Source organism: Gavialis gangeticus, unplaced genomic scaffold (genome assembly GCF_001723915.1).
Source record: "Gavialis gangeticus isolate Ggan-Ray unplaced genomic scaffold, GavGan_comp1, whole genome shotgun sequence".
Classification (NCBI taxonomy): domain Eukaryota; kingdom Metazoa; phylum Chordata; order Crocodylia; family Gavialidae; genus Gavialis; species Gavialis gangeticus.
The window spans coordinates 29,377,768-29,400,987 of NW_017729028.1; the positions used below are offsets into that span (position 1 = coordinate 29,377,768).

At 55.7% G+C, this 23,220-nt stretch overlaps 1 protein-coding gene across 9 annotated transcripts in view; it reads right to left on the reverse strand.

Moving 5' to 3' along the window:
- Positions 1-20,348, reverse strand: part of NCOA1 (nuclear receptor coactivator 1) — a 65,586-nt gene extending 45,238 nt beyond the window's left edge. For 4 of the 9 annotated variants that reach the window (XR_002098163.1, XM_019520870.1, XM_019520872.1 and 1 more), the window contains exons 1-7: positions 12,955-13,124; positions 7,828-8,007; positions 6,323-6,418; positions 4,732-4,872; positions 3,420-3,567; positions 1,247-2,597; positions 1,049-1,165 (exon numbers count right to left, since the gene is read on the reverse strand). Coding sequence is in view for 8 of the 9 variants with exons in the window: in XM_019520870.1 (XP_019376415.1) it covers positions 1,049-1,165; positions 1,247-2,597; positions 3,420-3,567; positions 4,732-4,872; positions 6,323-6,418; positions 7,828-8,007; positions 12,955-13,033 (2,112 nt within the window). In the remaining variant the exon portion in view is untranslated. Of the gene's footprint in view, positions 1-1,048; positions 1,166-1,246; positions 2,598-3,419; positions 3,568-4,731; positions 4,873-6,322; positions 6,419-7,827; positions 8,008-12,954; positions 13,133-20,233 lie in introns of those variants that run through there. The other 5 variants (XM_019520876.1, XM_019520875.1, XM_019520877.1 and 2 more) reach the window with 3 other exon arrangements.
- Between the last annotated feature and the right edge of the window lie 2,872 nt (positions 20,349-23,220).

Here is a 23,220-nt window from a genome sequence, read left to right on the forward strand (position 1 = left end):
CTGCCGTGGCAGGTCCTCACTGAGGGTGCAGGGCCAACAAGAAGTGTCTAACTGACTATCTAAATGCACACGTTATCATTATCATCTACCAAATGGGGTAAAACAATAGTCAGATTCCCTGTTTTTTTGCAACTTCCTCTCTGATTCACTATCGGCGCTCGTGAAGAACAAAAACAAATCCAAGCACTGGACTGTGGTACTGAAGCAGACTGACTATACTGCATGTGTGCACGCCTGCATGTCAAAAGTAGTGCACTGTTACTAGATAACAGAGATGCTCTTGCAACTTAACTCAGAGCAGGAGCATCTGAATTCTTTCCTGATGTTGCCCTGTGGGCTGGAGGAGAGGTGGGGGGTTGGTCTGCAAGCCCAGTGTGGTCTGTGGACCTGATCAAGTACACAAAGCTTTTCCAGCCCGCGGCCCCAGTCCCATGAGCTGGATCAGGCCTTGGCCCTGGCCCTGTGCACTAGCCCCACCCCAAAGGCCTTGCCCCCATGTGCAGGGCTACATCCATCTGGCCCACAGGGCTTGGAAATTTGGCGGTGGGGGACAGGTGACGGTGCTAAGTGCCACTGCTTCCCTGCTGCCAGATTTCCGTACCTGTGAGGAGCCCTGCGGACGATGTAGCTCCACGGGCTGGAGTTTGAGCACCACTGATCTCGGACATCAGACCTGCTGCATGGCGTCAGCCCACAGGTCTCTCCAGCCCAGCTCCCGTTTCTCACAGGGGCACAGAGTGGATACAAAAGGGGAAGAGCGTCTCTGCAGGGTCTGTGCAGACTGATTGTCCCATGGTCCCTCTCTCCCTGCAGCTCCCAGCATGCAAAGACCTGGGAAATCCTGATTTGGAGCTTGTGGCCCTAGCAGTCGTATTTAATAGAGGATGATGAACCAATCCTGCCTGGATTCACCCAATCCCCTTTGAAACCTGGTTCAATGATCAGCCCCAGTCTGAGTTACCAAAGCAGCATCCTGACCACCAAGAAATTCCTAACTGGCCACAGGGGTTTTTTGGGGGGAAGGGGTTGTGGCTAAAGCAGAACTCACCGAGCATCTCCTGGCTTCCACCAAGGCGTAACAGCTGCTCCAGCCCTGTTGAGGGAGCGAGCCAGGAGACTGGGGCAGCCGTCTAGAAGGCACGACCAGCCCACAGCCAGGACCCTGCTGACAGTATAAACAGGGGGTATAAACTGAGGGGTACAGGGCGAGCATTTTACCAGCATGGAGTCTCACGTGCAGACTCACCTGGCCTTGATTTTCCAGCTTCACTTCCTCCACGGCTGTAGGTTTGGTCAGCGGAGCTGGCGTCGTATTGCATGGGTCCATCTGCTCCGTCTTCTCCACTTTCACCTTCACATCGTCCAGGCTCAGGGCCGGGGCAGCAGCCAGCTCCTTCTCGTCCTTGTCCAGCAGGTAGCGCAGGAGCTGATGATCCTTGATGTCCTTTTTCTTCAAGGCCTCTGGCTCCAGTTTGATCTCAGGTGTGCCCGGGATCTGACTGTGTGTGGTGGGGGCGGTGGGGGTGCTGGGCACATTCTCCTTCTTGTCGTGCTCCATGGACAAGGCGGTGATGTCGGAGGGGCTGCCTTCCTGCAGAAGCCGATGCAAGATCTTGTGCCGTTCCGTCAGCGAGCTGTGGGAGGAGGGACATGTGGTGCTTGGAGGGTTCCCGGATGCCGGGGTCCCCATGGCCCCTGTACAGGACAAGGGATCTTTGCAGCTAGTGTCAGCATCGGCATGCCGCAGCTGCTGCTCAGCTGTGCTGGCCAAGAGCTGGACCAGCTTGTGGCTGGTGGCCTGGGCGCCCTTGGCATCGCCCTCCGAGAGCCTGTCACTGGCGTGAAGCATGGCCGAGTCCAGAGGCTTGCTGTCCCCGGAGCCGCTGTCGGATTGGATCATCTCACTCAGGATAGAGGCGATCTCCTTGCTGTCCTTCGACTCCGTTTTCATGGGCTGCATGGCAAGGCGCCCGGGTGAGTTCTGGTTGCTCATCTGCCGCAGGACAGGCGGTGGCGTGGAGTAGCCCATGGGGGTGCTGGGGCTGTCGCCAAGCACCTGCATAGAGTTCATTGGAGCGCTGGGGTAGGGCCGGCTGCCGCTGCCACCTGCACCTCCAGCGCTGCTGCAGCCACTGCCGGTCATGCCCACGGGGGAGTGCATGGTGGGCATGGTGGGAGAGAAAGGGTTGTTGGGTGCTCTGGGCCGCGGGACCAGTCCTGGGCTAACCCGATGCCTGGGAGACATGAACTGCGGCGGTGTCATGCCAGGGCTGCCCATAGGTGAGCTGTTGAGGTTCAAAGTGTGGTTACTGTTCTGGGGACCCGCTTGTCCCTGGCTTAAGGCAACGTTGGCTCCTATCTGGCTCCCAGGGGAACACCCAAAGCTCGGCTGGCTGGTGGTGGAATTGCTGCTGTGGAGGCCAGAGCCTGGCTGCTGGTTCACGTTGGTTGCCAACATGCTGCCGTTGGATGGAGGGATGGTGGGTGGCAGGGCCATGCCTTGCCCCGGGCTGATGCTGGGGTTCAGCGAGGGGCTGACCCGCGGAAGGGGCATGGCGGAGTTCGCGTTCTCTGGAGGAGAGAGCATGCCGTGATCCCTGCAGGGAACGAGAGAGAGAGAGAGAGGGATGGGACACACACGAGTCAGAAGCCAGGATGAGCTCAAGCAAAAGCTCTTCAGCCTCTTTGGGACTTTGCTGTCCCCAAAGGCACCAGGCTGGGAGGGCTGGACAGGCCCACCTTGCAAGCTCGACTCCTTCAGACACCCCCACCACAGTGCTCGCCTCCCAGCAGCATCCTGGCATGCAGCAGGCCTAGCCACATGCTCTCGTGGGCACTTAATGCAATGCACAGCACCATGGCAACTGAGCAGCTACAACCCAGCGACGTGCGGCAAGGACGGCCTATCCCTCTGCTCTCCCTGCTGCCAGGCAAAGCCCGGTGCTGAGGGAACAGACCAGCACCCGAGCCCCTGTTCTTCAGCCCCCTTCTCCCTGGCCGGGAAAGGTCCCGAGTATGCCTGTAAAGAGCCGAGGGAATCCATGGTGCCGGGCGTTTGAAACGACTGCGAGGAGACAGGAGTCAGGGGGAAGCGCTGTGCTGGTTTTCGCCATGTGGCCCGAGGCCCGGGCAGCACGGTGGCTTTGCAGTGCACAGCTGGAAGATGTTAGCACAGCTGGCCAAGAGGGGTCACCCCTGTCTGCTGGTGCAGAACCAGTGCTGGGATCGCACTCTTTCCCACCTGCTATGGCTCCAGGCTTGCAGATTAACTCTGGGAGACCTCCAGTAGCTCACTGCCCTGTATGCTCAGGCTGCTCTTCCACAGTGGACTCCGGGCCTGGTTTCCTATGCCCTTCCCTTCCCCAGCGTTACTCCTCTGGCCTGCCCAACCAGACCCTGCCCTAAGCTCTGGGCCTCACCTGTCGATGATGTGGATGCCCATGATGAAGGGCTGCATCTCAGGACTCTGGGGGTAGCAGAGCTTACACTTGGTGTGGGCGCTCAGCACCGTCCCGTCGCTCAGTGTAAACCTGTAGGATGGGCTGAAGGCCGTGCCACGGGTCATCACTGTGGGGAGAAAGCAGACAAGCCTCCTTAGCTGTTCAAAACAGACCCCTGGTTCCTCTGGGTGTGGAGGGGAGATGGGGATGGAGGTAGGAGGGGCCCAAGGGGCAGGCACCTGCAGTGTAGGGAGGCAGGGCACTGCCCCCAAGCCCTGGGTATAGCAACTAACCCCTGAGAATCCAGCTATTTGTGTGCAAACAGGGCAAGCCAGGGGCAGTCCCCAGGCAGGCGGCAATGGTCCAGGTATTGCTCCCATTGCCATCTCCCACCGTTCTGACCCCACACACCACAGCAGGTGTCTGAAGGGGCAAGTTTGCTTCTGATGCTCTGTCAGTGTGCAAGCTGGGGGCACACCGGTGGCCCTGGGCACTGGGACAGAAGGGGCCTGCCCGCCTTATCTATCAGCTTTGACTTGAGTCCACTCAGTGCCGTCCTCGAGCACGCAGCCACAGGAATCGTTCGGTCCCCAACAGGGCACGCACAGCCCAGCCCTGCAAAGCCAAGCAGTGGCTGGGAGCTGGTACAGGCACTACCCACTGCCCAGTGGCCGGCACTGCACTTGCTCAGACGTCAGTTGCCCCTGTGCTACACTGGGCCATCAGGACTTTCTTTGTGCACGTGTCCCCCAACAGCACACGGAGCTTCCACCATGAGCGGCATGGTAGGGAGACGGGACATCCTAAAGCTCTCAGCCAAGTGCCTACAGGGAGCCCAGAGAGACAAAAAAGGCCTATCTGGGAAAAAGGGGGCAGAGGAAGCCGGCTCCTTGGGGGGTGGTGTGTACATGGGATCTGGAAGCAAAAGCACCTCGTTAGCTGCCTGTGCAAATTCACCTCACTGCTCTGCTTCCTGAAGGAGGGAACAAAACTGGCCTGAGACTTGTGAGCTTCAGGCCAGCGCTACCCCTTGGCCAAGTATCTGCTGTGGGGCTGGGCTGGGAGCAGGAGCTGAGCAAAAGGCGTGAGATCCCTGGCCAGCCTCTCATACCAGAGGGGCCTTGCCAGTGCTACTGAGCCAGTGATGCTGCTTCCTTTGGCACTTTGCAACTGATTGCAGCACTCGCTTCTTCCAGAACGTGCTTCTGCTGCCAGGGGGTCACGTGGTGGCTTCTGTCTGCGGCCACGCTGGCTCGGCCTGCCAGGCAGAGCGAGGGAGAGGCCCCCTTACCTTCTTGGAATAGCTGCTTGGCATATGACGGCTCTCTGCCCTGAGGCTGGAAGAATGCGTAGATGCACTTCCGCACCAGGTCCTCCCAGCCAGTCCTGCCTGCCGCTCGCAGGGAGCTGGTGTCAATGGAGATGATTTTACCTGGGTGGAAAGAGAGAAGGCACACTGTTGGCACATGGATGGGCCATGCACAAGCCACGTCCACGGCACAGGTGGGAACACAGGCCCAGGTACCCCGAGCTAACGCGCTTCGCTGTGAGGGAGAATTGCAAAGCAAGCAGCAGGCATGATCCTTGATGCATTTAACAGAGCCGAGCTGCTCTGGCTTTGCAGGAGTTACACGCATGTACATCTAGGTGCAAATCAGGCCTCCGAGGATCACTGGCAGAGACAACTGTGTGTTGCCCTTATCAGCAAGGCCTCTGCCTCAGCACTGCAGCATCCATGTGCGCTCAACTCCCTGACAGCCCAGCAAGGAAGGAGACTTCCAGAGATGCCCTTGGACTGATCAGGAAAGTGAAGCACCTGCCTAGAGGGCTCTGGGCAAAAGAAGAGCAGTGAGGCACCTCCTCATCATGCACCCTTGGGGTCTGCGAATAACAAGGGGACACAGGAGCCAGGGAATGAAGGGGGTGGAGAGCTGCAGGGAGCAGACTAGAGTCTGCATCCAGCCCAACAGCCTTGGCATTTAGCCCCTAGTGTCCTCTGGGTTTGTTCCCCTCACGTGAAAGCCTGTCAGCCCCTGGGCCCAAGGCTAGATCCCTGCTGAGCTGAGGTTCCCTAGTTTCCCATAAGCCCAGACAGCAGAGAGGAGGAACCAGCCAGCAGACCCAAGCCTGCCAGCTCTCCCTGAAAGCAGTAAGCAGCCTTGATCCCTTTGAAGCTCACTGGGGTGGAGCATGCTCTGCACCCAAGGAGCAGGCCCATTGCATTGCAGCAGCTGAGCTGCACAACAAAGCAAGCAGGACACAACTGTGCGGCCCCTGGGGATATGCTCCAGCATACCCGGCAGCATGAGCCCTCTTGCCAGCAGGCATTGCTGCTATCTGGACAAATGCAGCTTGAGCCACGGTGATGCCAATCCTAGCAGGTCACGGCTCACGATGACTATAACACGGGGGTGCACGTGGCTGGTGGCTGAAAACAGGACGTATCCAAGAGTAAAGGTAGGCTCAGAAGCTAGGACCCTCCAGCTGATGTCTCAGGCTCCCGTTGTGTTCTCCTCTGCTAAGGACACCCACCAGAAAGCAGGCATTTCTCAACCTGCTCCTCAGTCTTTTCAGAATCTCTCTACCCCCTCCAGAACCATGGAAATGTGGTAATACCTACTGCTGTTAAAAAAGCAGGGCCCAAACACAGCTGGACAGCTTCACGCCAGCTCTCTCTATAGCCTGCTTAAATTAAGCATCCTATGGCACTATCTGCCTGGCTGGCTGGAGTCCTGCAAGCATGCTATGTCCAGCCAGACTCCAACATACCAGAGTCCAGCTGAACTGATGCTGAGCCCAGGCGCATTCAGACTGCAAAGGCGGCTCCCCGGCTAGGACGCTGCCCAGCATGCAACAAGCCCTGGCCTCCCTCCGAACGGTACCTGTAGTATCTTGCTTGGTCACAAACGACTCTGTACTGGTGACAGCTGCAGGTCGAGGTAATCTCCGCGCGATGCATATCAGACACGACTGGAAATCTGCCAGGGTGGATGAGAGAGAGGGGAGAGGGACAGGAGATCCTGAGGTTAGAGCTGCCACTCGCTGAGCAGTGTTTTCAATGAACGCAGCCCTGCCGTGCTCGCCTGCCACGTCCCGCCCTGCGAGTGTTTACATTGGGCAATCATCAAGCCCTTCGCAGCTGCGAAGCTCTCTCCGAAGTTTGCTGGAAAAGGGAGGCTTCCAGCACTGGGGGGAATTAATTGTACGGCCTTTCAGCTCTGGCAGTGCCGTGCAATAAAAGTCAGCGCCCAACGCCAACAACTGTCGGCTCCAGGCAAAGTCTCTGGTCATAAAATACTGTAATTTATTCCTTCCAGTCGTGATCCCCTGTGTAAGCCGCAGTGGATTAATTCAGCTAATGCACTGGAAAATAATGGCTGGGCCATGGAAATGAGGGCAGGGCTTGTGTGGGAAGGCGCCTTTGTTCCAGTGGTTAGAGAACTGGGGTGGGGGAGCTCACGAGGGGCCTGATCCTGAGACTGAGCTGCACAGGCTGACCCTTGTGCCTATGAGGGGGGCCTGGAGACGTCTGTCTATAGAGCACAGACCAGGCGCTAGAGCCCCTGTCAATGAAGCACTGCAGCAGGTGACTAAATACCCCCAGCAGCACCAGGGAGGGAAGTGGTAGTGACAGAAGAGGCCAAGTGGGGCATTGAGGACCAGGGTGACTGGCTAGCACAGTCTAGTTCAGTCCCTCCAAGAGCAGCTCTCCCCAGCTCAGAGGAGGAGCACTGCAAGGCGGACCTCGCTGGGAGGGACCTTTCCAGGTAACCAGAAGATGCTTTCCTTTCCTGGGCTTCCACCTCTGGTTGCCCTTTGTGCCCTCTGGCTGCATGAGAGAGCAAACTGGCCCCTCTCTGCCTCCAAAGGGTGAGAAAGGCCTGGCTGGCTAGGAAGCCCTGAGCCAGACAAGGCCCACAGGTCCTGTCTAGCAGCTGGGCATTGTGTGGAGCCCATCTCCCCAGGTCAGAGAGCTGGCAGGCTCCCCTCCATAGCGCCCTGCTTCACACAGCCCTGCTCTCTATGCGGGTGCTCCTGTGGCTGCAAAGCACACTCCCAGGAAAGGTTAATCTGGCCCTTGCTGGACAGGTGAATTACCCACTCTGCCACTCAGCACCATGGCTGAGATGGGCTCAAAGGATCCATGGGAGGTGAATCAGAATGAAAAACACAGGGAGGAGAGACCTGGGGCGGCAACAGGCCTGACAGCTCCTCTGGCGGAAAGAGCCTGCCTGGCTGTCGCGGGCCCGGTGCTGTACCTGCGCAGTCCCCAGTGCCACAGGGAGCTGCACTCAAGCTCCTTGCTCTTGCTTGCAGAGGACAGGTAGCCCCCTCCTCCCACACTAGCCCCGGCCCCTCCCTCCACGAGCCACAGCACCTGCCCTACCTTCTCCTTCCTCTTTGATGGATTTGGGCTGGGACACTGTGAAGCACTGCATCACCTCGTAGCGCTGGCGGGCCTCCTGGTTCTCGGCGCCTGGCTCGTCGGGGGGCCGGATCAGCATTCTGCAGCTGAAGGTGTGGCTGTTGCGCCGGGTCGCCTCTTGAGGCCAAGGAACTCCGTTCACTGCAGGGACGGGAGAGGAGAGGGCAAGTGAAATGGGTGTGATCTGCATCAGCCTCTCCAGCCAGCTGAGAGCACTCGCTGCTTGCAGAATGGAGGGCAGGGGGAAGAGAGACCCAGGCTGGGGGGATGAGTGATGCAACGTTACCTGGCAAGGTACGTGAGAGCCAGGAGCAGGACACAGGCCTCCTGGGCAATGCCCGACCCACAGGACCAGAGGTCACGGGGTGGATGACACTGAGCTATACCCAACATGTAGCAGCCTCTTAGCTTGAGACCCGGGCATAAAGATGCATGCAGAAGTGAAATTACTTACTGAGGGCCATGCAGTGAGTCAGGGCAGAGCTTGTGACTCCCCACACCCAGCGAATCAGCCTGACTTGAGCCCTCTGGCCAGTCCCCACAGCCAGTATGCTCTGTGACACTGCCAGCATTTGCAGGGCCAGCCTGGGACCCCAGTCCTTGCACCTCCAGACGCAGCACCTCGGCCGCTGCACAGAGGCCCGGGGTGCCCAGGCCTCCTTTCTGAAGAGGAGTCTAGAGGCAAACAGCTTGACTCCCACAGAAGAGCCACTGCTCCCACCTGCCCATCAGGCAGATAAGACCTGTGCGACTGGAGACCCATGCACGGGCAGCTCTTCCAGCAGGTGATGCCACAGTGACGCCCCACTGTGAATGAGGACTGTCGAAACACAGACCCTGGAGCTAGGCTGAGACTGAGGCCTGGCCTCTGGGGATGCTCCGAGCCGCTAGCACAAGGAACAAAAGCGCTGCAGAGAACAACTGGTCGCACCCATGGCTTTGTGACAAAACTCCTTGCCAGCCCCGCACCGTGTTTGCTCTTCCAAGAATGAAGAGAGGGGGTGCCTCAGGCACCGTGGGGAAGGGGCAAGGCAAAGAGTAGGCCTCTTCCCCAGCAGGGAGCTGCGGCCCCGCTGAACGACTCCGGCGCAGCCAGCCCTCCCTGGCACAGTGACAATGCTATAGAGATAAGTGAGCGACCGAAACCCTTGCACCCCACCCCCCGGTGAGGCTCAGGCACCTTATCAGGCTGCACATAAGCAGTCCCTGTTTACCTGGCATCCAGGATGCCTCATCCCTCTTCCCCAGATGGGTCCCAAATGGTGGAGCAGTCTCCTGGCTACAGCACTCGCCCAGGGTCTCTAGACCCTCCTCAGCCAGAGAGGACTCAAATCCGCACCTGCTGCCCAGCAGGAATAAGCCCAAACCACTAGGTCTAGGGAGCAGTCTGAGTGAGGATGCCCTTCAGCCCCCATGCTGCAGCTGGGCCGTGGGGCAGCCAATTCATGGGGCCACACACAGAGCAAGACGGGGTCTGGGAACGTGTGGGGGTCCGTGCTCCCAGGGCTGTTCAGGCATTTGACACTAGACCAGGGGTGGGCAATTATTTGGCAGGGCTGCTCCCAGCACGGCTGCAGCCAGGCTCGCATTGTCACCAGGAGAGCGGGGTTCAGATGGCAAGGGATCAGGATTGCAATGCTGCCGAGACTGGAGCTACCACATGCCTAGTCCATGCCCAGAAGCCAAAGAGGAGGCACCGGGGAAGCTTCTCAGGCTCGAGTGGAGTCTTCTAATGAAAGGAGGAACCCAAGGGGCTGGACCGCTCTTTGTACCACAGGGGCCTAATCACCCCCAAGGTCCATTTAGGTGCCTACAGGCCCACTCAGGATCTGGCCCTTCACATAGGCTGCACCTTCAGATGCTAGACATCAGCAGGCCATTTTAGAGACAGGGAGACAAGCAAGGGGGAAGAGGGGGGTTGTCACAGATTTGCTGATTCCCTCCCAGCACAGTGCGTACGCTGCCCAAACGGGGTTTTGGTGGTATGGGGCCACGGGCCAGCTCTTGGCATGGGCAGGGCCGTCATCCTTACTTCTGTCCACAACGCTGGTGTTGCTGGGGGAAACTAAAGCTGCTCTCCTTGCTTCCGCAGAATGGCGAGGCCTCCCTCCAGCATTCGCCAGAAAGCAACCGCTGCCTACGCTCTTTCCAGCACGATAAAGCCCTTGCTGCAGAGCCGCGTGGTGGCAGATCATGTAGTGAGGAGAAAGTTTCCAGTGTGTTTTCTTGGAAGTGGTCTAACCACAGCGGCACATTCCAGTTTCCCTGATCGCACAGTTACAGCCATGTCAACGTTTCTATTATCAACCGCTATTTTCGGATGATTATAACTCAGCTGTACAGATTCCCCGTAGTTGGAGACCTGGCATTTAAGCTACTAGCTGAGGAGCCCTTGAAAGAAGACCAGCACAACATGCCTGACATAGCCTCGTCTAGCTGCTTGGGATTCTCAGAAGTCTGGATTCCAAGATGCTGTTTGCGTGCTGGGAATTCAGGACCGGCTTTAAATACTTCGAGTCTCGACTGGGAAAGTTTTAGGTCTTGTGCATGCACGTGAGCTAGTTCAGACCCTAGATTTTATTAAACCAGTGCAAAGACTCTACTTGGGTGGTTTTGAATGGACGGACCCCTGGCTTTAATGCAATTTGGGTTAAGCTGATTCCTTCCGAATGAGTCTAGCCCTCCAGGAGGCAGGTTTAAGCTATAGTAAGAGAGTGTGCAACACAGCAGCTCACGCCAGTCTGAACAGCTCTGGTGAAAGTGGTGCAGCCGTGGGAGTAGAGAGATCTGTCAGCTCTGCGCCTGCTTCCCCGCTGCAGGCAGCCTGAGTCAGCAGCTCTGGAGGAAGCGCATGCAAGGCCTGGCCATGCCCTGCTCGGTTTGTGGGGCTACCAGCGCTCTGCATGGCGTGTCTCTGCGGTGGGTGGGACAGAGTCCGCAGGAACCCTGGTGCGACACCCCCTTCACCTGCCCGTGAAGGAAGCCCCCAGGAAGCAAGGCACCCCCCTGCTTGGAGAGGGACCCATAACCTGTCCCCACCAGGCTAAGAGAAAATACACTGAGGAGGCAGGAGAAGAGCTAATGACCCCCTAGTTGCTCCCCCACCCACCCATCCACTCACCTCCAGCTTTGCTTTACAACTGCTTGGCACAATGGGGAATTTGGGCTGGAAAACACCAGTCCTGGGTCTGAATAGACACCTAAGCTTTCTAGCAGCCATTACACTGACAAGTGGATTTGTGTTATACCTAGAAAGATTAGCACCCGCACTTGGGAAGGTGAGCAAGGCTGGCAGCCCACAGAGCTGACCTTCCTCCAACAACACCCCGATCTGAAGGCGGCTGGCTGCGACCCAGCCATACCAAACCAGCATGCACTGTGCTCTTTGCTGCCTGGGGCCTGAAACTTCTGAGCCTGCCCCAACCTCGACAGACAGGGCACATATTTGGCACGTCAGCCTTACCAACGCCCCTGTAAAGTCAAATGCCCCAGGTGTGTCGCCCACAGACGTCCTCGCCAGGAGCAGCATGATGGTGCTGTGGAGTAAGCACCTTATTTTAAAAATGAGCTTAAGGGCCGATGAGGTGCCGCGTGCTGCAGCGGGGAGCGGGCGGGAGGGAGGATTAAGCAGGATTCCTTATGCTGGCTTGCAAAAAGCAACATCCCTCCAGCAGTTCTTCCTCCCAACTCCCTCCCGTCTCTGCCCTCTAGTGCTCCCCGGCACATACTGCTCCGCTCCACACCGGCTGGGCACAGCGGATGTAATGCACGTCCGTCCCTGACTGCCTCTGCTGATCCCCAGTCCATGGGAGGCCAAGGGAAAGAGCTCTACCAGCCCTTTTTAAAAGTGAAGATCAGTTAACCATTAATAGGAAGGATGTATTCTTGCTGTGCAAAGGTTGGTCAGGCTGCGGGGGTCGAGGCGGAGCTATACAACTTTGCTACCCCCGCACCGGGGTTACCTGTGCAGTCGCTGGGTTTGAGCACGTGTCTCGTTGTAATGAAGTGCCGGCCGCGGTGGGGTTAACTTCACTGCACTAACAGCAGCACTTCAGATAGTGCTGTTCTTCAGACGCCAACACATAAATACTGTAAGCATCTGACAGGTGGTGATTACAGCACTCTGCAAGTCTATAATGTCCTCCATACAAGAGCCCCAAAGCACTCCACGTACATTAATGCATCTAGTTCCACAAGCCCTTGAGAGATGGGCAAAGCTGTTATACACATGGGAAAACAGAGGCCCGGGCTTCAGACAACTGGTCTCATACAGACCCCCTGGCCCTCAAACTGCTCCTAGTTCGCACCTTCTTATCTTAGTTATGGAATATGGAGATTTGCCTCCAGGAAAGTGTCTGAACACATGGCTGACTTCATGCATGTGCTTAAGGCTTGCTGAAGTCAATGCAACTTAAGCACATGCTTAAAGGCTGACCATGCACAAGGGTTTCCAACCTGGGGGGACTTGGCTTCTCCATGTGGCTAAATCAGGGTCAATGAGGGTGCCTAGGTGGAAAGCCTTGGGTGGTACTGATAAGGAAAGGGTTAAATACTGCTACGTGGAGATCAGAAGAGCTGTCCCAGCATGCAATGCTCCATCAACACCCAGTTCAGTGGCAGGGGAGGCTAAAAGGCCCAGCATGCAATGCTCCAACTCAGCCCGTGCAGCGAGCCTCTTCAAATCCAAAGAGAACACTGCGTGCTGGGAATGGACAGCTCTGAAACCTGCCCCCTCCCCTCCAGAGAGTGGTGCATGCTGGGAAGGGATGTCTCTAAAGTCAGCCTTTTGTCTATCGAAGAAGGAGGGCGTTTGCAACCTAGCCCACGTCTGTGCAGCACCCAAGCTCCCAGTAACCTGCAGGAGGCTCTGGCTCTCGATAGTCCAGGACACGGTCTCCAGGTAAGGACTGCTACTGAAAGGGGCCCGGCCTCCCTCCACAGGCCATGCTGGACGTGCCCCCAAAGACCAGATCAATAACCATCCCATGCCGCCGGGTTTGCTGCCGCTTCAAGGAGATGCGGAGCAAAACTGGAACTAAACCACGTTGTCTGAATTGGGGGAAACGAACCCCGAGACTGGCCTCTTACCGAGAGACTTGGGCAGCAGGTTCTTGACGAACTCGGCGTGATCCCCCACGTGCAGGATGCTGTAGACGCTGGTGTTCATGAGCTCCTCCTGGTTGTAGCCCAGGTAGCCGGTCACGTTCTCAGACACGAACACGATCCTCCCTTCCCGGTTCACGACAAAGAAGAAGCCATCCAGCGCCTGCAATGCCCAGAGGAGAGAGGCTGTCAGGGCGAGGGCAGGGAGTCAGGAGACCTGTGTTTTATGCCACCAGCTTAACTCAATGACCTAGGGCAGTCCCTTTGCCCCTCCACACCCATCTACCCTCCTTTTCTTTTCTCTTTAGGATGAAAAGGGTAAGGACTGCCTCTCGCAGCACAATGGGACTCTGGTCTCTCCAGGGTCCCCAGTCTCCACTGTAACACAGAGGCCAGGGGACCTCAAGCAGTCTGGCACAATTAATATTGGTCTTTCCTACACTGTCTTGCTCTGTCCTGTGATTACTATCCCCTACCTAGTCCCCTCTATGGGTTGTTTTTCATCCTTTTTCTTAGGTGCACGAAAGACTCCTCGTTATCTATGGGTGGTGTCTGATGCATAATTAATCGAGCAAGCTGACCTGAGAGAGGAGATTATCTAAAGCACAGTCAGCTGGATCTCCTTGATGGCAATAAAGCAATAACCACCCCGACGATGTGTGTTATGATTAGCCAAGGGGCTCTAATGGTAATGAAGGATTTCATAACCTCCGCGGAGCTTTTGTTGAGGATCAAATAACAGTGCATTTGCTTAAGCATGTACTCTGGCCCTGGGAGCTACATTAAATAGGTCTCTATAATCTGGTGCCGGGTAGCCAGCAGCCAACAAGCCCTCTGAAGAGTCAGAACAGGCTGCAGGGCCCTGATGCTCGATTTGCTGAATTGGGGCCCAGGAACAAAAGATATTCTGCATCTACCTAGGAACATAAGAAGTGCCATACTGGGTCAGACCGGTGGTCCATCTAGCCTGGTACCCCATCTCGGACCGGCAGAAGCAGGTGCTATACAGGGAGAGCACTGAACTGGATAAACTAGAGTGATGTATTCTCTATTTAACACCCACCCTGGTGTCCACCTTTCCTGGTTTAAAGATGAATCATCTCCAACCCTTCTGTGCAACAGCCATTAACAGATCTAGCATCCATGAATCTGTCTAGTCCTTTTCTGAACCCAGGTAAGCTCTGTGCCTCCACCACCTCCTGTGGCAGTGAATTCCACACGTTAACTACGGGGTGGGTAAAAAAAGTACTTTGCCTTAGTTTGAAACCTGTGCCCTGCTCACTGCAGTGGATACCCACTAGATCTAGTATTCTGGGACTTGGTGAACAACAGTTCCCTGTTCGCTCGGTCCACACCCTTCACCATGTTACAGACCTTGATCATATCCCCCCTCATCCTTTTCTTTTCCACATTGAAGATTCCCAGCCTCTAAAGCCTCTCCTATGGCAACCGCTCCAGGCCCCTGCTATTTTGGTTGCCCGTCCCTGTACCTTTCGTCGTTCCACTGCTTCCTTTTCGAGATGCAGACACTAGCACGGCACACAGTGTTCAGGCTGTGGGCACACCGTGGATTTGTATAGGGGCATGATGACATCCTCTGCAGGGTAATGCACGTTTCCACATACCAGGCACGCAGCTCAACGCCAGACCAAGCCCCACAATCGCCTGAACCAGGTCTGCAAACAGGGTTTGTTCTTGCAAAATGCAACCAGCAGGAGCATGATCGCTGGTTTTACTGGGAGCAGCATCACCACCCTATTTACCCTTATGCTTCAGTGGGGAAAAACTGTGGGGTAGCAGAGAGGCCAACTGTTGTTTTACAGGATGGTCCCTGGATGTTTCAAGCCAGCAGGGTTGGATGTTCACCTCCCCAAAGCCTAATTTCACCCCCACCTTTAGTCATGACCACCACGTGCCCCAATGGAGGCCCTGACCCTGCACACGCACGGCATGGGGAGACCCCCTCAAAGGCAGGCAGAGCTCTGACCCCTCGGGCTTGCCCGCGGGCCCCTTGCGTGGATCAGACTGCAGGATCAGGGCCCCACGCTGCCAGGCCAACAAGTGCCGGCGTCTGTGGTTTCGTTATCCATTTGCTCCCGGCATCACCCACCTGCCCCTCCGACCCCGCTCAGGATAATGTGATTTGCCGTCTAATGCCGGAGTAAGTTACTTTGCTACAGAGTCCGGCTTCCTTATTGAATGCGTTCTCTGGAAACCAGGTTTGCCATACAGCACCGTTCAACGCTGGAAACAGGAAGCAATTTTTTTCAAAGAAATCTTTTGACAAAATTGCCTTGGCAGATCAGCGGCAATTTTCCTTATTCACAGCTGTTGCCTGTTGCCAAGCAACTGGTATTTGCACTTCATGCTCCCGCAGCAGAGCCTGTCTCCTGCAGAAGAGTCAAATGGGTTTGTCTGCCGGCCCCCCATTAAACTTTGCTCTCCAACTTTCCTCCGATTTCTGCACATGCTGCTCTTTCCTCCGCTGCCCTCCCTCCCTCCCACCATCACGGGAACGCAGCTTGATCCGGCACGCTGCAGCATCGAGTCGAGGGAGACCGGCACAAATAAGGCAGACGGAAAATAAGATTGGCCAAGGAAACCAAATGAATCAGCGCCTAACAAATGGTCTAAGCTGGGGTGTAAATCAATCACGGCTCCATTAACACAGGCAGGATGATGTCTCATCAGCACGCAACTGGGACTGGATAATCCATTCCGGGAAACTGGACGAGAAGCCCGCGCCTCTCGCATTGGCAACCTCGCTGGAAGCCAATATGCATTCACTGCTTTTTAAAGGGAAGGAAAGGATGCGGGCAGCCTGGGATCCTGGGCCAAGGCGGGGGAAAGCGCAGGGTCAGGTCTGCACGTCGTCCTCTCCGGGGTTTGCAGAGGGAAGAGGCTCCTGAGCTACATGCAAGTGGGGTACCGGGACCCACTCCTGTCCCATTATCAAGAAATGTTCTGCAACAAGGTTTGCCAATGCTCAGCTTATCAGCAGTGCTGAGGACAGAAGTCCTGGCCCATGCAACAGATGGCTATGGCCAGCAGGAAGAGAATAAATCCCATGCCTTTGCCCGTCCTGCCCCACGTGATGAGCATGGGCTCCCGGGGTGACAAAAAGGGTATCTGGTGATGAATATATAATGCCATGGAAAGGGAGACGGGTCGGGAAGAGACGGCCTGCAGAATACAACCCCCAGTCCAAAGACTGGCAAGCGGCCTCTATCATGTTGGTGCCCCGGCATTAAGGTCCCCAGGGATTTTGGCCACCTCGGCAGCAGCCCTGCCTCAGTCCAACTGTTGTCTTTGTGTTGCAGCCCTGGTGTCGGCAGGCTCTGAAACCATGCCTCAGCTGCATCGCCCATTGGGAGCAGAGAGACGGTCATTATTAATAATATTGGTATCGCTGCGTGGACAGCGTGGTCTTTGCACTGCGCACATGTTCGCTAATTCGTCGCTGCGGCCCCTGCTCCGGCCAGCAAGTCGTCTCTCCCCGTGGCAGGGCAGGGGCCGGTGCAGCCGGGCATGCGACTCTGGAGTGCTGATACCTCCTTCCTCTCTGGCTCCAGACTTCGTTTTGCCCCATTTCCTTGTGTAGAAAAGGGGTGTAATGCTCTCCTGCCCCTCGGGGTGGGCTGTGGGGGTTTGTTCTGGTCTGCAGAGATGCATGGAAATCAAGGACCCAGTACCAGCTCACCTGAGTCCAAGCTGACCTGGGGTGGAGGGGAGGGGTCTCCCCATGAGCATCAGTGCCCTACGGTGGGTGGAAAAAAGCCAGATATGCCTGGAAGGAGAAGTTTGGGGAGTTTCCTCTGCTCTGACCCTATAATAGACAGTGCTCCCCACCCCCTTATACAGACATGAGCCTCATCCCTCTGGACTGCTGGCGACACCAGCACCCTCCCCACATCTGGGGCACAGCCCTAAAAGGGGGTGGCCACAGAGCTGGATATTCAAGAAGAACTTCAAGCTCTGGCATCTCCTTGAGGATGAAAGTTTTGATCCCACCAGATCTCATGGAGCCAGGCGTCCAGGACCAAGGCTACTGCACTCCAGCACAAGTGTACAGGACAGGTACATCACATGGGCACGTGCAAGGTTACCTGTTAGACAGCCTGTCCCTGTCCCCGCTGGCTGGGAGACCTCTGGACGCCTGCTCCCTGACTCGCCAGCACACGGCAGGGCAGCGTGCGAGTGGAGATTGGGCGCATCAAAGAGAACGAGTCTCCTTGTGCTAACGAGGGGTGCAGCTCCCCTTGCAGCTGAGAGGAGGGTGATGTACCGCAAAGCAGCTCCTAGCCCATGGTTGGGGAAGCTAAGCCAGGGCAGCTTAAACCTTCAGAGATGTAGGACTAAGTTACTGCAGCTCAGCTAACACTGAGCACGGGTCAGGAGTGGATGCATGGATAGAGCCCTCAGTGCCTCTTAACTCACTGCAAATGGCTTGGTTTTCTGCACCCCAAGGCCTCAACTGTCCCCAGGAAGGAGCAACCAGGTGCTTTAAGTAATGCAGCAAACACAACTCCCCTGCTTTCCTCGTCCTGCCCTTTATATTCGCTGCGGTTTGCGCCTGAGTGGTGCAGAAGCCAGCTCCAAGCAAGCACTGATGGCACCCCTGGTTACAAGACAAGTACAGATACAACTGGACATCGGCTCTGAAAACCAGAGATAAATACACAATCTGACTTAGGTTTACGGTGCATTTCAAACAACAGCACGTTGTCTCTGTGCGAGCAATGCAAATTGGCGAGGGTCGACGTAACTGTCACGTGCGTGGTGCTGGGGCCCTGGTGTCAGGCAGTGGCTTTGTACCAGAAAGCAATTTCCCCACCTGTTTGACATACTGGCAGCAAGGGTCTCAAATGACAAAATGATCTTCCCACCTGCGTATGTATAATTATTACCAATATTTTTAACACGCGGCATGTGGCAAATTCTTTTCAGAGCAGAGCTGCCAGCGCCGCAGCGCAGCTCAGCATCTCTTCCTTGCAGAAGTGACCCGCTCATGCCTGCTGCTGGGCACAGAACAGTAACCTTGGTCATGGAGAAGTTGATCTACTTCAACTTCCCCTGCCTTGTAATGACCCCAGTTTTCAGCCCAGTCTGGAATAGGCTCACCATTTCCTCTCGTCAGATCTGTCTTCTCTTCGGCATCCTGTAGCTGTTCATGCTCCAACGCGCATGCCACTTCTGCTTTTTTTTGCTCCCTTTAGACAGAAGACTTCCTTTGCTAAGCTGCCAACTTCCAATTAATTCTGGCCACATGTTTCAGGCATATGTCTTCTCTTCCCTTCACAAATCAGATCCTTCCTTACAGTTCAAATCTGTTCTCACCTAGCCATCAGCTTCGCTTGTAGGGAACCTTTGATTGTGCCTCAGCAGCTCCTCCATGGCATTTGGCTTTGGCTATAAAGGCACTCTCATCATCCGGGATCCTCCTGCCGGGAAGCAGACACGGGCACTCAAGGTTCAACACTGTCAGCACTTCCCGATGGCCAATATGTCTTTTTGGTGCCTAACACAGCCACTCTGGTGACAGCCTCTACTTTGCTCCAAGAAATCAGCTTGCTCCCAGTGCTGGTCTCATAGCAGATCACACTCCCCCAGTCCTTGCAGAGCTTCGTATTACATTGACTGACAGCACAGCCCCACTTGCTTTTGTGCTGTTACCTTCTAATGGGCCACTTCAGCTCCCAGCTCTCCCCTTGGCATTCAGGCTTCCTGCAATTCATTTGCATTCCTCATCGGCTAGCTAACTGGAAGAAGGCTATGACCGTACGGCAAGGAGTCACGGGAGCTGAAGGAGCTACCAAGGCTTTCATGCTCCAAACCATTTCCAAGGTGCTCTATCTACCCGCTGTCTCAGGCAATGCAGCTGGAGGTTAAGTTTTCTCCCAAAGTACATCCCTCTCCTAGCTTAGACTAAGTGGAAAGCCTGGAATTACATCACGGGACTGGGGAGAGAGGGCATACAAGCAAAATACAAGAATGTACACTGGACAAATGCTTCCCCAAAGAGGGAGGAGAGGTGTGTCAGGGATTTGCATGGAAGCCTTCAGCCCAAAATCCGTGAAATGGCCACCTGGTGCTACTAGTGCTGTGACTTGACATCAGGGCTCAAAAATGGGCTGTTATGAGCCAGGCATAGCTAAAGCAGACACTGCTAAAGCTCCTCCACCTCGCTGTTTGCCAGGGCTGTCGGCACCACCACTGCACACAGCAAAGCGCCTCACCCTTTCCTAGCCCCTCCAATAATAATAATATAGCCAATAATGTAGCCGTGTTGACAATTATCAAGATAGGTGATAGATTCGCCTTCACTGCAACTCTTTGGTCAAAACTGCAATTCATCCACACGCCACTCATCAGGCTTCAGGCAGGAGTCACCAGGTCAGTTTTATGGCTTGTGTGATGCTGGAGGCCAGACTAGTTGATCAGGATTTTCCCTTTTGGCCACAGACCTGGGAAATCCTTAACTTTTGCAGATCCTTTATATAACAGTGTGCTCCAGGGACACCACGCCTCTGACAGCCCACAGCCCAGGGAGGAAGCTCTCAAGAGCCCCAAGCCCAGACTGCAGTTTGCAAACCAGTTGAGCATTTGAAGATCAAGGGCTTTTCCCCCAACCCCGACTGTCTAATATCGAGCTCTCTGTAATACAGAACAGGTGCCACGTTTGCCCCCCAGGTGCCACATCTGCCCACTCAGTAATGCCTGTAGCTACCCAATGTTCATTCTGGGTCCCTTCCTGGTATAAGTGAGCACCTGAGCTACATGAAACCTGAATTTCCAGTTTATACTGGAGATCCTCACCACATTCCAGCTGCCAACACTATAAAACCTCAGCCTGAAGACCAATTCTCTAAGCCTGGCAGATTATTCGGTAACCCTTGGAGGAAACTGGGTGTTGGATTTCATCAGCATCTAGAGTCTCCATGACACCTCCATGCTGATAGTAAGCAGCTATTCATAATGGCTTTGATACATGCAAAACACCTGCTCACATGCTTAAGTCCCATTGAAACTAGAGTGAGCGAAGCACATGCTTAAGTGCTTTGCTGAGTAGGGATGGACTCCCAGGCCTAAATGATTTGCTGAGCTAGAGGACTAAAGAAGGTTACCCGCAGCTTTGGGAAGGGGGAATCCAGCCTAGAACACCCTAAAACAACTGGGCTCTCTCCAGATGACAGAGCTGACATCTGGCCCAGGATTCGTTACAGCAGACTCGGACTTTCAAAGCAAGATGACCGGCAGCACCTACCTCCAGGAGAAGAGGCCCCAGGGATTCCTTCTCGATCACTCCTTGGCTGCTGGAGGAGATGTCGGACTTCTGGACATCGTCGTCAGCTGCCTTCTCTGCAGAAAGGGGAAAGGGCAGGTTTTAGCTACACAGAACCAGCTTTTTTTTCCCATCAGAAAGTCAGTGTTATAAACAGAGCCCTGACGAGGCTTTTGTGCCCCCCACCGTGCGGCTGTGACTTTATTCGGATCTGCTGATGTGCGCGTCCCCCTCCACACAGTGAAAGCAGATACGATGTCACTTTGACTCGCAGCAAAATGCAGACCATAGCCCGCTGCGGTTGGGGATGAGAGGTAAATGAGGAAGGACTAACAAATGGCCATTTCAAAGCAGAAGACAGAAGGAGGGGAAACTGAAGACCAAGCTTTGGAAAAGAGGTGAGCTAGCGCAACCTTAGCGCAGGCTAAAATATCTGGGCAAACAGATCTGTGACGACTCCGTCAGGATCTGGATGGACGGCGAGCGGCAGAAAGTCACAAAGGCCAGGCCGGAGGAAATCCTAGAGCCTACAAGACACAAAACATGGCTGTAACACAGAGGCAGCCAGCTGTGCAGCACTGCTGAGTGCCTGGGAGCTGCAGGGACCCAGGACTTGCAGAAATCACAGGCCAACAGCTCTTAGTAAACATGACATAACCCCCTATTCGAGCGAGAAGGCAGAGCTAGTTTCTCTTGGGTAAAAAAACCCAGAAGGCGGACCTTGTCACCTACCCCCAGCTGCCAGCTGCTTTCAAGCCAAGGGTCAGGCTTGGGCCTTACCCCAGGGTGTAAGTCATGATGGGGTGCATGGGAGGTGGTAGAGCCAACAACCACACCAAGTCGGCCATAAAGCTCAGGAGGCTCCGGGCCAGGCATTTGGCATAGCTTGTTACTCGGCACCGGTTCGCTTTCCCCACCCCACCCTGGCACGGCCTTGGGGGCTGAGCGGGGCTTTCCTGCCCTTGAGAGAGAAGAGGACAGCGGGGGAGTTGCAACAAATCAGAAGGGACATCACATGGACAAAGCGAGGACTGGACTGGGGCTCAGGAGACCTGGGCTCAATTCACAGACACCCTGCATGACCTTGGACTGGCCGCTTGGGGCCAGATCCTGTTCTGCCCATTAAGTGCATGGGTGGATGTAGGTGCCTAAGCGCAACCCTGTGCCACCCTGCCGGGATCCCTGCAAAACAGCTCGTGGGTGGGTGGGTCACCCTCTTCCTCGCTCCTGTGTGGCTCCGTCTGAAGGCTGAGACGGCACACAACAAAAAGATGCATTTATGGAGTCTCAGCAACTCGAGACATGATCCCAGCAAAGCACCTCCCGGGGGAGCAGGCGGGTGCCCTTATGCCCTTCAGTGCCGGTTCTTCATCTGAACTGTGGGGATGGCAGGCTGATCCTCCTTCCTAGGGGTGTAAAAATGACCTTGATGTCTATGAGGAGCACAGGCCCTTCAGTAACAGGAGCCACCCACACCCCAGCAAGTCAGGAAAGGGACATTTCAGCCACAGGGGCCTCAGCAAAAGAAAACCAAGAGGATGCTTGGCCTGTGGGTGTGAAGGGAATAACAATGAGAGGATGGGGGCAGGTAGGGGTGGTGCAAGAAGGTGAGAGGTAGCCAGTGAAGGGTGAGCAGAGTGATGGCAACAGGCAAGATGAGGAGGTGCACCAGTGGCACTGCACCCAGAGGCCTGATCCTGGAAGGGATGAATGCCAATGGGAGGTGAAATACAGACAACAGGGGTCTGCCCACTACCCCGGGAAGTCCTGCACTGCTCTACTATAAGGCCTGGCACAAAGAGCTCCCAAACCCCATGGCAACCCAAGCCCGTTGCTTGCTTGCATGGCGACACCACAGCCTGGCTACTGCATGGCAGACTCCAGCCAGGCATCCAGAACCAACTGCCTGCCCTGGCAAGGTGCACAACACAACCTCCGCCAGGCTCCCGAGCCGCCAGCCAGCCTCCAAGTTCAATGGTGCCCCACGACATGTGCTCCCCACGGCATGCAAGCGGGAGAGCAAACTCCAACCCACAGCGGAAAGGGGATTTCAAGGTTTCAAACTTCAAGGTTTCAAGCTCCCCCACGGTGGAAAGGGGATTTTAGAGGTTTCAAGTAGGGTGGAGTCTCCGGGTGCAAAAGGAGCAGGGGGTGACTGCCGGCCTGGCCAAAAGGACTCACGATGTGAAAAGACTGCTGTGCTCTTCCTGGCTGTTCAGTCCATGGAAGAAAAGCAGTGATTTGTACACTGCTCAGAGGTTTTAAATCCTAACAAGAAAGCCAGGAAGCACTAGGTGCCATGGGCTGTGCCCCTCCTTGGCACCAGGATTCTGGGGCTCATGTCACGTACTATGCATCGGCAGAGGATGTGCGTTTTGTTAAAGGATTAAGAGACACATGACGGGGAAAATGACTGCAAGACCGAGCCTGTCAGACCTGGGACGCCTTGGCCCAGTCACTTGGAAGGGCAAGCTGGGGGTCTGTACATCTTGCCATCCCCACAGACTGCAACTGGAGATGCAGGGCTGGAAGGGAGCTCGAGGTCATCTAGTCCAGCCCCGACCTGCAATAGTGAGGAATGAGAGGCCTCCTTGCGCCTACTGGAGAATGGGCTGCAAGCACGGTGCCTCTCCGGGGTCACATTCCCATCCTCAATGACTCCTCCAGCAAATTTGCACCGTTTACAAGATTTTCCCAAGGGCCAGAGCTGCAAACTCAACCCGAGAGCTGAAAATGAAGCCGTGCTCTTTCTGCATCGTCACCAGCCGTCAGCAACAATAAAGATCCTGGGATCAGGATGCGGCTGGCAATTTGGCGGATGACGGGCCGGGCACAATAGGCTGCCGCCTACCCCACTGCGGCGGGGCTGGCTCTGCAGTGCAGGCAGGAGTAAAAATACCTGCCGTCGTCAGGAAAGCAGGCACAGGGAAAGCCTGCGGCTCAGCCCTGCACAGCGCTAGGAGCTGACA